This window comes from Muntiacus reevesi, chromosome 2 (genome assembly GCF_963930625.1).
Source record: "Muntiacus reevesi chromosome 2, mMunRee1.1, whole genome shotgun sequence".
Lineage (NCBI taxonomy): Eukaryota > Metazoa > Chordata > Mammalia > Artiodactyla > Cervidae > Muntiacus > Muntiacus reevesi.
The window spans coordinates 212,432,487-212,446,996 of NC_089250.1; the positions used below are offsets into that span (position 1 = coordinate 212,432,487).

The 14,510-nt window shown below is 52.9% G+C and overlaps 1 protein-coding gene across 1 annotated transcript; it reads left to right on the plus strand.

The window, feature by feature from the left end:
* Positions 1-291: 291 nt before the first annotated feature.
* On the plus strand, positions 292-1,955 carry HSPB1 (heat shock protein family B (small) member 1). Its single transcript, XM_065924861.1, has 3 exons — positions 292-766; positions 1,474-1,537; positions 1,639-1,955. Exons 1-3 carry the CDS (start codon positions 415-417, stop codon positions 1,826-1,828), a joined length of 606 nt encoding a protein of 201 aa, XP_065780933.1. The 5' UTR covers positions 292-414; the 3' UTR covers positions 1,829-1,955.
* The last annotated feature ends 12,555 nt before the right edge of the window (positions 1,956-14,510 follow it).

Here is a 14,510-nt window from a genome sequence, read left to right on the forward strand (position 1 = left end):
CTGCCAGTTCCTAGTTGGGCGGCCTGGGACTAACTGCCCGACCTCTCTCTCTCTCTCTTTCTCGGCTTTGTCCTCCCCGACTGTCCACAGATCGCGGCCCAGCGCTTTAGCACCCAGGCCTCAGAGGAGGGGCAGTGCGCCGACAACAGGACTCTAGTCATTTGTTTTCTCGAACAAGAGAAGGTTCCAGATGTGGGCAGGGCCTTCCTCGCCCCGCCCCGCGCCCCGGTATGCAGTGGGGGGGTAATGCAGGGGGAGGGGCTGCCCCTGGCCAGTCATTGCCATTAATAGAGACCTGAAACACCGCCTGCTAAAAATACCGGGCTGGAGGCCCATAAAAGCGCTGTGGGGTCCTGCGCCCGCCACTTCTCCCGCTTCTCCGAGCCTCCTCCGGACGCACCCAGACCAGCCAGCATGGCCGAGCGCCGAGTGCCCTTCTCGCTCCTGCGGGGCCCCAGCTGGGATCCTTTCCGCGACTGGTATCCGGCTCACAGCCGCCTCTTCGACCAGGCCTTCGGGCTGCCCCGGCTGCCCGAGGAGTGGTCGCAGTGGCTGAGCCACAGCGGATGGCCGGGCTACGTGCGCGCGGTGCCCGCCGCCGCGATCGAGGGTCCCGCCTACAACCGCGCGCTCAGCCGGCAGCTCAGCAGCGGGGTCTCCGAGATCCAGCAGACCGCCGACCGCTGGCGCGTGTCCCTGGACGTCAACCACTTCGCCCCCGAGGAGCTGACGGTCAAAACCAAGGACGGCGTGGTGGAGATCACCGGTGAGCACCCCCCAGCCCACCCCGCGGACTGAGGACGCCGGCCCCCCGCCTCTCGCGGGTCCCGGGGAAGAGCCCTGGGTTGAAACGTGGGCGGGGAGAGGGGGCCGCTGGAAAGTGAAAACTTAGCGGAGGACGGGCGGTGGGGAGTGGAGGGAGGGGGGAGCCCCCGGAGCTGGGCCCGGGCTCCTCGCCCTACCCCTGGTCTGTATCCGCTTCCCTGGAGTTGGGGGTTGCTGGGAGTTCCTAAGGGATCTTTTAGCCCTAAAAAGTCTCCACTGAGAAAAGCAACGCCCCCTTCCAGCGGAGACCCGCTTCAACCCCAGCCCCGCCCCCAAGGGACCAGACACCACCCCCCGCGCCCCACCCACCCGGGCCCGCAGTCGGTAGGAAGAAGGCGTCGCCCTCCCCGCCCTGCCCCCCATCCCCCCCACGTCACGGTCCCTGCTCCCAGCCCGGGTCCGCGGAGGGAGCGTGTGCGCCTGCCCCGAGCTGCGCTTCCACCCTCACCCCCTACTCGCCAAGCCCCTGAACCCTAACTTTCCAAAAGCTTCTGAGTTTCCGGGACAGTCTCGGGCACCCAGATCCCTCCGTCAGCCTTGCCAGCCCGGACTGCTGGCCACCAGGTGGGGCGCGTTTGGCCGCGGGCCAGCCGGCGAGGCCGCCCCTCTCTGCCTCCCCTGACCTACTTCCCCTCCCCCTCCTCCCAGGCAAGCACGAGGAAAGGCAGGACGAACACGGCTTCATTTCCCGTTGCTTCACTCGCAAATACACGTGAGTCCTGGCTCCAGATCTGGGGGGCGGGGATGGGGGTGGGAGAGGGGCGCGCGGGGACACCCTGGTGTGTAACTTGTCCACCCTCTCTGCCCGTCCAGGCTGCCCCCCGGTGTGGACCCCACCCTGGTCTCCTCCTCCCTGTCCCCTGAGGGCACGCTCACCGTGGAGGCCCCGTTGCCCAAGTCAGCCACCCAGTCGGCCGAGATCACCATTCCCGTCACCTTCCAGGCGCGTGCCCAGCTTGGCGGTCCCGAAGCTGGGAAGTCCGAACAGCCTGCAAACAAGTAAAGGCCCTTAGCCCAGCGGCCCACCCCTCAAGTAGCCATCACTGACCATCCTCACCCGCCAAACCTCTATGTTCTTTTGATACGTGTACCTTCTGTTTTTCTCAAATAAAGTTTTAAGCCACTGCTCACCACCTGCCTCAGACCCTGGTGTGTTTGTTGAAGGAAGAGGGGTTGGTGCTGGCTTGAGATTTGCTAAGGGCCCGCTGGGGACCAGGCCCCAGGCTGGGTCCTGGGGGTGCGGTGTCCTCCATCACCAGGCACAGCCCTGCCCTCCCGTGCCCCTTGTTCATCAAGAGAGAAGCAGTGATTGTTCACTGCAGTTAAAACGCCCAGGGCCAGCAGAGGGAACTATGAGAGGCACTTGACCCAGGCTTAGGCACTCAGGAACCAGCTGGGCGATGGGGCAGGTGAGGGGAGACAGGACTGGGGGAGGTGGCTTCCTGGGAGCTCAGCTTCCTGACTTCATCATAACTTCATTATCCCTGCGGAGAGGGGCTGGACCAGGTAGATGGGAGGGGAGGTGTGGCCACCCCAGGCGGCTTTCTGAGGGGAGATTCCCCCAGTCCAGCCCGTGCAGGCAGCATGGGATCTGGGTCCTCAGGTCCGAGAGTGCCCCTCGGAGAACGAGAGCAGGTGTGGCCTAGGCTTTGGTGGAAGAGAGAGGCAACGGCCTGATGGGAGAAGCAGTGGCCTCAGGAGGGCCTGCCTTGCCTGTCCCCGCTAGGAACGGCCACGCCTGCCTCGGCCCTCACCTTTGTGTCCTTCCCACCACCCTCCGCCCGGACACCCACCGTCTCCCTGATGAAGGAGGGTCTGGGAAGACCTCGGGGAGGGAGGAGGAAGATGGAGGCTTTGGAGTCTGAACTGCTCAAGGTCTTGAGAAACCCTACAGTCTTCTCCACCAACAAGGTCCCAGAGCCTGGGGCTGTGGCCAGACAGACCGTGTTCTGATCGCTCAGCCGGGCTTTGCCAGGGTCCCTGAGAGGAGCAGCACCCGCAGGGACCCACCCACAAACGTCTCCCCCCACGCTGCCCAGCTTCTCCGTCTCTACTCCCTGGTGCAGGCTCCGTGTTCAGACACCATGATCTGGAGCAGGCGTAAAGCCAAGGCAGGTCCCGGCCCTCCAGGGCCCCACCAAACCTGGAGGGAGGCCCACAGAGAAACAAACGCCTGGAATAAGGGTGGTGCCGGCCCAGCTGGCAGCGCGGGTCTGGACCTGTCGGCCAGGGCGCTGCCCAGTCCACCCACCTTCCCACTGCCGGTTCCCTGAGCTCTGATCTCTTAAATCTTCCGTCCGCCTCCCTGGCATGCACACCCCCACGTCTCAGGTGTCTCCTGGACGCCTCCACTTTGCCGGGCCACGACCCAGAGTCAGCCTGTCCACGTCTCACCCTCGCCCTGCTGGCCGGCACCCTTGCGGCTGGCAACAGGATGGCCCTGACTTCCACGGGTGTGTCTGGGTCCTCCTGTCTGGTTGGAAAGTGCGTTTGCAAGGCCGCCAGCTCCTCCACCGGTGCCCTTGATGTGTGGCAGAGCTGGTGCCAAGCCTTTGACAAGGTAATCCTCAGGCCAGCCCTGAGAAGAGGTGCCGTTACTCCTGCTTGGCAACTGGGCAGCAAAGCCTCAAAGAAGTGAAGTGACCTGGGACTTCCCTGATGGTCCAGTGGCTAAAACTCCAAGCTCCCAATGAAGGGGGCCAGGGTTCAATCCCTGGTCAGGGAACTAGATCCCACGTGTCACAACAAAGACCCAGTGCAGCCAAATCATAAATAAATAAAATAATTTAAAAAAAAAAAAGAAGAGACCTGCCCGGGTGCACCCAGTAGTCCTAGAGGCCATCTGAGTGACCACAGGCACCGCAGAGCAGACGAGCTCAAGACGCAGGCCGGGGCGGGGGCCGGGGTGGGGAGCGGGCCTCTACAGCTTGAAGTGCTGCCCAGGGAGGCTCCGTGGGGTCTCAGGAGGAGATGGACGGGGATGGAGGTGAGCCTGGGGGCCAGGGCCACTCAAGGAAGCCAGCCAGGCTGCAAAACAGAGAGACCTGCCGGGTCTCAGGAAGACCCAGAGTCCAGGGCCATGGCTGGGGGCAGGCAGGGGTCAGCGCCTGGGTGCCATCAGTGCTCCAACTGGAATATAGGTCTAGGGGCTCAGACCATCCTCTAGGACACAGCTGGGGTATGAGGTCCGTAGGAGGTGAAGAACTGGGACTGCAGTCTCCGTTGGAAACCCAAAATAAGTGATGAGGAAGCAGGGATGGAAGCTCAGTAGGCTGCCTGGGCCGTACCGTCGGGAGCAGGGCAGAGGGAGGACCGCAGTCTGAGGTTGGGCTGGCCCTATGTATGCCCTGAGCTCAGCTTAGAAGATGTGGGATCTGGGACTTCCCCGGTGGCGCTAGTGGTAAGAAACCCGCCTGCCAATGCAGGAGATGCGGATCCATCCCTGGGTCGGGAAGATTCCCCTGGAGACGGAAATGGCAACCCACTCCAGTATTCTTGCCTGGAGAATCCCATGGACAGAGGGGCCTGGCAGGTCACAGTCCATGGGGTCGCAAAGTGTCAGAACCGACTGAAGCAACTTCACACTCACACTCGCACTCTCACTGGTAGTCCTGAAGAGGAAAAGTTAAAATTTTACATCACCTCCTGTTCCTTCTGCCTCTGTAACTCAGCTGGGCTCCTTGCAAAGTCTGGATCACATAGTCTCAGAAAGTGGGGACTTTACTAGGAGCTGCAGTTTATCTCCCTCACCCTTGTCTTGCTCTCTGCAATTGCTTAGCCCCTGCAAACCTGCTTCATCATGCCTGTCCGTGTAAAGGTCAGGCATCCCCCTCCCTTAGTTTAAACCAGCCTACTAGCAGCTAGTATTGCCCACTATGGTCTGTCTATAAAAACTCTGTAACCCCTTTGTTCGGGGTTCAGAGCTTGGAGTGTTAACTCCTCTGGGCCCGCTGGCGTAACAAACCTGAGATCTCCAACTCTCCGAGAGTATGGTGCTTGGTTTCTCGAGTACTGGTTTCTGCAACATTTCTGAAGGCCCCAGCGAGATTCCAAGCACATCAGCCCCTTGAGCTGCCGGACTGGTGGCTCAGCCTGGCTGGAGCAAAGGAACCCCGAAACCAACAAGGAGGCACGCCTCTTCACTTGACGGTATTCTAGATTTCGGTGTTCTGTGTTCTGACCGACCCTCGGGATGGCCGAGCCCCGACCTGACTCGGGAGAAGGAAGGCATTGTGATAGCCTCTGAATGATTGTGAGTGCATGATTGCTGATTGAACAGAGCAAGAGAAATTTTTCTTTTTGGAAACTGCAAAACCAATTCTTTTTGCATATGCAATTAAAAATAGCTAACTTGTTAAAAGGCCTGCCTAGGAAAAAGCTTGAAGTTAACCCTTTCCACGTCCTTGAAATACACAGCCCACTTTGCCTGAGACCTCAGCCTTGGGCAAATTAGAACTTCAAGCAAAGAAAGAAAAAAAGAGTCAAAGAGATATTTTAAATCTCAAACAGAAAACTATAAGATCTCTGTCTGTCTGTCTGTCTGTAAGGATTTATGTATGTCTCAGTGTATGTCTTTTGTTTTTTTCTGATAATATTGTTGAAGTTGTAAATGAGTTCTAATTTAATTGGCCTAAAGAAAAGTAAGTGTTGACAAATCAAACAATTCTAAATACAAGAAAAATTAACCTAAATAAATTTCAGATTCACGTGAACTGGGAAATATTCAATATTAAATATCTAGTATTAATGTTTGTTTGCTAATCTAATAAGGATGTAGGATGTATGCTTTTAATAAAGAAGGTATAAGAAATAAAATTACAAAAAAAAGAAATAAAATTACATTTTATAAAGGAAAAGGAAAGTAGGTCTGACTTACATATGGCTGTTACAGAAAGTGATTAAAAGGTTTGTGGAAAGTGGACCCTAAAAAAGTTTTGTGCATAGTTAGGACTGACTAAGTTTAAAATAAATTTAATTAAGTTTACCTAAATGAGTTTAAAGTAAGCTGGTGCAAAACTTGAATTTGGCCTTTCTCTCTGTCAAGAAGACATACCTTCTTCAGATGTTGAACTGCTTTTAATAATAGATTTAAGTTTCTTTACCTCTTAATTGATCTATTCTATATTTACCTTTGAAATCTTTTGTTAACTTTGGCTAAGTAAATAACTATTATTTCACAGTAATTTATATGACCCTACCTGACTGTTATGAACCCTTTTGACATTTATTGACAAAACTTCCTAAATAACATGACTTCTAGCTAACTTTGGGATGCTTCAGAGGGCCCCTAAGACATCCCAAAGAGGTATTAAGCTACCTGGGCTCACTGGACATGTTAAATTACATGGGAAGTACTGTTAAAGGGGTGAAAAATCATTTCAGGTTATACTGTATGGTTGATGTTACTAATATAGATATCCTAAAATTAGGTGAAATTCATATAGATCCGATATGCCCTGATAAAGTATAGTCAGTTATAATTCTAGTTATCATATTAAAGTGTTATGACAAGGTTTCTTTATCAACTGCAATAGAATCAGATTCTAAACATGCCTTCTATAGTTTTACTCTCATGCCTTTAGAAAAATACTGCTAGTTCTTCAAGATTTATGGAGAAGACTTTCTAAGATTAAGCAGATAAACAAATTTTGTTATTAACAGTAAGCTGGTACCAGACTGGAATTTGGTCTTCTCTCTGTTTAGAGAACAAAGTTTTCTTAGAGTGCAGCTTTTGATAACAGATTATGCATTCCTTTGCCTTTAAGTGATTTATATTTGTTTTTAAAATCTTTTTGTTACTTTGCTAAAGTAAATAATTATTTAAAATTATGGTACATGTAGACAAAATTCATTCTACTTCTACAAAAAAATAACTCCTCATGGTTAGACTTTTGCCATCTTGATGACCTTAAAACATGGCAATAGTCTGCTCCTAAATCAGGAAATTAAAAATGGATAAACAACAGCTAAAAGCCAAACAGCCAGAGTTATGGGAAATCCAAGACGGCCCCTTGGCTTTTCCCAGCTCTCTGACAGACCTCATTTCTATTTGATGGGATTAAGCCTTCCCTGGCTATAGTGTTACTGCCCTCACAATGAGCTCTCCAAAAAAAGAAAAAATTATGTTTCACTGAATTTTAAATTCTAGTTTTGTTAATTAAGGTCCATGCTTACTAAGACTCACTTCTGAGATAGTTCCTTGTTATATTGCTAAAAGGTTTAATCAAGTTATTAAAAAGGACACTCTAAGATTGTTTCTAAAGCTTAAGTCAGTAACCAGTCTTTGGATACAGGTCAGATGCTCCATGATGTACAAACAGGAGATTAACACTTGGCTATAATCATTTAACTGAGTCAGATGACCTCGGGTATACCGGGCTATACCCAATGAAAGTTCTTGACTTAAATTCTTGCCCGTGACCTTACTAATAACTGCTAGCTATATTATTTTCTATGTAGCTAGAAAATTATTCTATTATTTTCTAGAAAATAATATTCTATTATTTTCTATTGTTTCAGAAGATTATTTCTTATGTTACCAAATGTGTGACTGAGCCTGCAATAAAATGCTGATATGCAGATCCATATGAGATCAATAATTGTAATAATGCAACTCTAGATATGGGAAGAAGCAACAAGAGGAAATATTTTCCTGGACCAAGAGGCTAGTAAGACAAGTATGGTCCAGAGACTTTTGCTATTCACAAGGCCTGGTCTACTGACAACACATTGAGTGGCCTGTCAATGGAATCTTTGTTAGACCTGGGAATGAGCCTTCCCAGCACCGTGGGACACAATGACTATGAAATGCCCCCAAAACATGGTCAAATATGTGGCTCTGAAGGGGCCCTGCTGACTGGAAGCTGGCCCTTGCCAGCTGCCTCTACGAAGATTAAATCATGATCACTATAAGATGCTGACCTTCAACACCCTCTTGAAAGGAGTTCAGGGTGGAGACAAAAAATAAGACACTCTGTGCTCTGGGAAAACCCTGGAAAAACAGGCCTTCAGATAGTCAGATGTTTTCAGGTAAAGATTTTTATGAGTCCAGATTCTTGCATCTTCTCATACCTAGAGAAACACTGTCAGAAGCCAATGTCTGGACCTGGTTCTCCTGATTAAGCACCCCCAGCAGCTTTCCTACTCTATTAATCTTTGGGCCATATATCTTAAACTTTCTTGTTAAGGTTCTGCAAGTAGTAGTATGACAAGAATATCCTCTGGCCATCACCCAGACAATGCTAGAACAAGCTGCCTTGTCATTCTGTAGACTCTCATCTTCTTCTGTAAATGCACCCTGGGGTCTTCAGGCTATTCGCCCTTTGAGATCTTATATGGGAGACCACTGCCAGTGATAAAAAGCTCAAGGGAGACCACCAACAACTAGCTGACCTGGAGATGTCCCGACACCTCCAGGCCCTGAAAAAGTCTTCTGCCTTATCGCCCAAGAAAGCTTAGAAAAGACACCCATTCATTTGGGCAATCAGGTTCATCCCTATCAGCCAGGAAATGAGGTATGGGTTAAAGATGAGAAAAAACAAACAAACCACTTCAGCCAGTTTGGACAGACCCTCACACGGTCATTCTGGCAACCCCTACTGCCGTTAAAGTTATAGGTGTCATCCCTTGGCTCCACCGCACCCGAGTCAAGAAGGCAGGTGCTTTCTGTGATGAGGACACTCGGAAAGCAGTTCAGGACACCAAAAACCTCCTCAAGGTCTGGTTCCAAAGACAATGGCCCTCAACCAGGAAGGACACTGAGCCCTGCTCTAGTCACTCGGGAAGCTGACTAGCCAATGCTCAGCAGAAGCTTGAGGATTCTTCAGCCTTGCTGCAGCCACACACTGGCAGCTGGCTGGTCAATGCACGGTGGAAGCTTGAGGATCCGGCTATCAAAATATCGTTGGATTTCCATTGTCAACCCTGGCCTCGATCCCTAATTGGTATTATTGCTGTGCTTTTCATTACAGGACCAACTAGATTCCCTGCTGCGGTGGTTTTACAGAATAGGAGAGGGCTAGACCTACTTACGGAGAAGGCAATGGCACCCCACTCCAGTACTCTTGCCTGGAAAATCCCATGGACGGAGGAGCCTGGTAAGCTGCAGTCCATGAGGTGGCTAAGAGTTGGACACGACTGAGCGACTTCACTTTCACTTTTCACTTACATGCACTGGAGAAGGAAATGGCAACCCACTCCAGAGTTCTTGCCTGGAGAATCCCAGGGACAGTGGAGTCTGGTGGGCTGCCATCTATGGGATCGCACAGAGTCGGACTGAAGTGACTTAGCAGCAGCAGCAGCAGACCTCCTGACAGCTGAAAAGGGAGGACTCTGCCTGTTCTTGAATGAAGAATGCTGCTTTTATGTAAACCAATCAGAAATAGTCAGGGACATGGCCCAACAGCTAAGGGAACAAATCATAAAAAAGAGAGAAAAACTAGCTAATTCCTGGGGTAATTAGAGCAATATCTGGAGCGGGGCATCGTGGCTTCTCCCTTTAACAGGTCTTCTCGTTTTGCCCTTTGCAGCACTCTTGTTTGGCCCTTGTATTCTCAATGCAATAACCAGTTCATAACCTCTCGGATTGAATCCATAAAGTTGCAAATGGTAATAGCTCAATATAGCCCCCTAAATGACGCAGAGCTCTGAGTGTCCTACCAAAACATGAGATGATGCTTTCTACACGAGTGATAGAAGCATCAAGAGGGGGGAATGAAGAGGAAAAGTTAAAATTTTTCTTAACCTCCTGCTCCTTCTGCCTCTGTAACTCAGCTGGGCTCCTTGCAAAGTTTGGATCACGTAGGTCACATAGTCTCAGAAAGTGGGGACTTACAATACTAGGAGCTGGAGCTTATCTCCCTCACCCTTGTCCTGCTCTCTGCAATTGCTCAGCCCCTGCAAACCTGCTTCATCATGCCTGTCTGTGTAAAGGTCAGGCACCCCCCTCCCTTAGTTTAAACCAGCCTATTAGCAGCTAGTGTTGCCCACTGTAGTCTGTCTATAAAGACTCTGTAACCCCTTTGTTTGGGGCTCAGAGCTTGGAGTGTTAACTCCTCTGGGCCCGCCGGCATAATAAACCTGAGTTCTACAACTCTTCGAGTGTGGTGCTGGTTTCTCAAGTACTGGTTTCTGCAACAGTCCAGTGGCTAAGACTCTGTGCTCCCAATGCAGGGGGCCTGAGTTCAATCCCTGTTAGGGGAACTAGATCCCACATGCTGCAACTAAAGATCCCACATACCACAACCAAGACCTGGTGTAGCCAAACAGATAAATACGTTTCAAAAAGATGTAGGCCCCGCAGCGCCTCTGGGCAGGCTGGCTCAGGTCTGGGTTCCCCACTGGGAGAGACTGGCTCTGGGGTGTTGACAGACCTGGTGAGACTCCTCCCGCCTCTCCAGGCCTTTCTCTGATTTCCAGTGGGTCTCTCTCTAAAGGCCTCCCACGTCCTTCAGGGCTGCAGACTCAGACACCGGCCTTGGTTCAGTGAACGCTAGGATCCGGGCCCCTCTGCTCAGCCGAAGATCGTCTGGGGGGCAGTGCCCCTGCTCCAGGCCAACGACAAAGGCTCCCTCTCAGACCTCAAACCCCTGAGGCTGCCGCTCACCCCTCCCCAGCTCCCCTAGGGACCCATGGGGTGCGCAAGCCACTCAGCTCCAGGTCAGTGATCCCTGGGTCTCTTCTTTCCTCTCTCCCTCCCAGTTGTGAAATCTGCCCTCCCTGTTGGCACCTTCTCTGGGCCCAGCACCCAGCCGGTCAGTCCAAGTCCCTGCTTGAGCCCACGGGGGCAAGTGGAGGACACAGACTCGTGACGCACAGCATGGACAGGAGCCTGGACAGCTCGAGGGCGGGGGGCGGGGGGTCTCAGTGGAGTGGGAAAGAGGGATTTTTGGAAGTGTATCTTGTGTGACAGGTAAGGCGGGAATTGCAGGGGTGAGGGTGGGAAGACTGGTGAGGTCAGACTGCAGGAGGGGCTGCCAGCAGGCAGGGCAAGGGAGGGAGATGGGGAGTGGGGGGACCGTCTTGGAGGGCATTCAAGGCCACTCAAGTGCAGGCTGATCAAAGAGTTTAAGCATCTTTGCTTTAGAAACGGAGTTCCAGATTTCAGAGGAGAATGGCCGGGAGGGGCCTGCCAAGAGGCAGGGGGCAGTGTGCGGGTAAGATGCAGTGGGCACGGGTCCTGCCAGGGGAGGGGGGAAGGGGGCCACAGGCCAGGGGGTGGCAGCATCAGGCCTCTGCAGGGTGGGGTGACAGACCAGATGTGGAGGTGCTGGGGTCTGGGAAAAGGAGGGGACCTCTGAAGTCCTGAGCTCCTGACTGCCATGACACCCTGTCTGGGGCTTGCTGACCTCCCTGTGTCTGCAAAGTCAGGCAGCCCCCAGACCTCGGCTGCTGGAGGAGAGAATTGTTTCCAACTGCTCTCATCTTCCCAGCTACTGAATCAGCCCCGGGGGTTTGCCAGGCACAGACTGCTCCCGGAGAGGGCGGGGTGCGGAGTAAAACTGCCCAGAGAAAGGCTGCACAGGACCGCGGGGCTGAGTCCAAAGGGCATGGCCAGACCACCTTTGTGATGGGAGAGGGGCAACAAAGCGAAGCGTGGAGAGGAGGGTGGGGTAGGTCTGGAGTCCCTGCCCGGGCTTGGCCAGGAAGTTGACAGAGAGCCCAGGGTGGGGTGGAGATCAGGCTGGAGAGGTCCTATGGAGGTGGGAGATAGAAGGGCTCCGGGTTGGACATTTACAATCAGCCACCCTTCTGTTTGCATTTTCTGGGACAGGAGATAAGTGGGCTCCAACTGAGGAATTTACAATCAGCCTCTTGATTGCTCTCCTAAATGGAAGTAACAATAGGTAAATAGCCAGGGTGAAAAACCGGGTAAATAGCCAGTCTTTGTCGCTTGTTAACATCTCAAGGTAATAATCATGGCAAGGACAAAGAGACTACACAAAACCCTGTTTGAGTGAAGGATTAAGGGTTCTCCTCTTCCCCTCTTTCAGGATAAGGGAGGCACTACACATGCGCAGAAAGGCTCCTTGGAGTCGGAAGTCTGAGGATAATTCCAGGCCATAATGAGTCTTGCTCCTCCCAGAAGCCTTCACTTCGAGATCCATCTTGGCTGACGCACCATCTTGGCTTGCGTGCGCACCCCAGGGGAGGGTCCTGAGACAAATTAACGGGGGGGGGGGGGGTAGGGGGGAGGACAAAGCAAGGTGACTGACCTGAGGGAAGACAGAGATCTGGAAAACTGCCCCCTTATAAACGATTTAAACTTTCCAAAGGCTCAACTCTCTCTCTGAACTTGCCCGAGCGCCTTTCCGCATGTCCTGTTCTTTTCAATAAACTTTTTACTTTACTCTTTCCCTTCTGCCTCCTCGCCCGAATTCATTCCTGACTAGTCAGGCAGGGACTAGAGGCTCTAGCCCTAACTGCTGGCTCCTGTGGTCCGGGGGTTAGGAGTCCGGGTCTGGGAGATTAAGTCCTTGCTTCAAGCTGCTGTTTACTGCTGCGCGTGCCGAAATCACAACCTGCTGGCCTCACGCTGGCCCCGCTGCCCCCCTACAGTGCACCCAACCCCACACGCTCACAGGGGAACCTGGGGGTTGGGAGAGCCCTGCAGTCAGGGCTTGGGCCTGGGTCCGGACTTGCTCAGCCGCAACTGAGTTACCTCTTAGGATCAAAGCAGGGACAGAGGATCGGCATGGCTGTGGGCAGCTGGGCGAGCCTGGGCGGGCCTCAGTCAGACTCTGGCACTGGGCCCTGCAGCTCAGACCCTGACGCCATGGGGGCTAAGCCCTGCCTTCACACCTGCTCTCCTAGAGAAGCAGCCTCCAGGAATGTGCGGTCCCCACCCCAAAGTGTGTACCATCTGTCCATCTACCACGTCCCTGGGTTCCAGCCCTGAAGAACAAGAGCCCAGAGGCGGGAATGACGCCATCCATGGCAAGATCCTCTTAGTCTCTGGGCAGTTTTGACTCTTCCCTCCCTCCTCCACCTGTCCAGGTGACTCTGACTTCATTGTATGCATTGAACTCTGCCTCCTGAGGATGAACCATATTCTCATAGGCCTCTCATGAGACACCTCTGCTGGGAGAGCTGGAAGCATGAAAAAGTCTGACTCACTGGAAGAGTCGACTCATTGGAAAAAAAAAAACTCTGAAACTGGGAAGGACTGAAGGCAGGAGGAGAAGGGGACCACAGAAGATGAGATAGTTGGATGGCATCACCGACTCAATGGACATGAGTTTGAGCAAGCTCCAGGAGATGGTGAAGGACAGGGACGCCTGGCGTGCTATAGTCCATGGGGTCACAAAGTCTAACCCAACTGAGTGACCGAACAACTTATGAGACAGCTCTGCTGGGAGAGCTGGAAGCATGAAAAATCCCAGGAATCCCAGGTTTGGCTAAGAAGGAACAACTCCAGATCAATAACAGAATCTCTGGATGGCCTTGGGTAGGAGCGTGGAGGGCGGAAGAGCCTCACTGGCCAGTTGCCAGCCACCTCCGTCTCTTCTGAAGGGCAGACTGAGGGCAAGGGAAAGTCAAGTGCCCAGACAGGCTCCCAACTCCCAACCCAGAGAGAAAAGGTCATGTCTGGGGACCCTGGGGAAAACTGACCTGCCCAAGGGGAGGTCCCTGCAGTTTCATATCCCCTTCCCACCCTTCCTTCCAGCCTTGCACACCTACCAGCCTGGAACACCTCCCTGCGCAGACTAACTGGCAATGGTTGGGTCAAGATGCAGCCCTGGTGGTCCAGGGACCACCTCAGTGGAAGGAAATCTACCCTCAACCCCACCTCAGGGCTGAACCGGGCAGAGCCTGCCAGGAATAGGGCAGAGCCTGCTAGGTTTCAAGAACTGGCAGAGGTTGCAGGAATGGCTTTGCATTCAGGAAAATGCATTGAGCTGAGGCCAGGTCTGAGTCTGAGTCAGCTGTCCCTTTTGGAGGCAGGGCCTGGGGGGCTCCAACCCTGAGCTGGGCTTAGTTTCCATTCTGAGGGGTCTGGGTGGCTCCTGAGGCCCCTCCTGTTTGGATTGTCAGCATTGCTAGCTCTGTGCGAGCTGGGAATCAAGGGAGAATGGCCAAGGTTGGCAGCTACTGAGGATTCCCTAACAATGGTAGGAAGGCCAAATTCCCAGGGGGGCCTAAGGGTATAAGGACGACTTTCTAACAGGACCAATGAGGACCTAGTACGAGGAAGGCCTTCAGTCTTGGCTCTGACCTCGGAGCAGGTCTAGACAACCCCTTTCATTCCCCCTCATCAGATGGGTTCATGAAAGTCCTTTGGAAAATCCTTTAGCGATGGCTGTGTTGAGGCTGTGTGGAGGCCGGGGAGACAGCGGGAGAGGGGGATTGAGAACTTCATCGGGTGAACAGATGACCAGAGTGGTCCCTGAGCCCCCTCCTCTAGCCCCCCCTGAGCTCCCATCCTTCTTGCCAGGTCCATGTCCCTCTCTGATCCTCCACTCCCTCACTACACCCCACTCCCAGCACCAGGCCCCTTCTCCCACACTGAAACTCCCTCCTTTCTGGGAGTTTTCCCACTTCTCTGAACCCCTACCTCCATCACCAAGCTCCCCCACTTTTGGAGCCTGCTGCCCGCCTCTCTGGGCCCTGGAGGCTGAGCTGTCCTTGCACAATCCCCTTGGTGGCCCTGTTAAAGATCTCAAAAAAAAAAGAACAAAAACAAAACC

Bases quoted from the DNA above. Each gene is read 5' to 3' on its own strand.
- HSPB1 (XM_065924861.1), top strand. From the start codon at position 415: ATGGCCGAGCGCCGAGTGCCCTTCTCGCTCCTGCGGGGCCCCAGCTGG. The intron at 767-1,473 runs GTGAGCACCCCC...CCCTCCTCCCAG, and splicing joins CGGCGTGGTGGAGATCACCG to GCAAGCACGAGGAAAGGCAG. The intron at 1,538-1,638 runs GTGAGTCCTGGC...CTGCCCGTCCAG, and splicing joins TGCTTCACTCGCAAATACAC to GCTGCCCCCCGGTGTGGACC.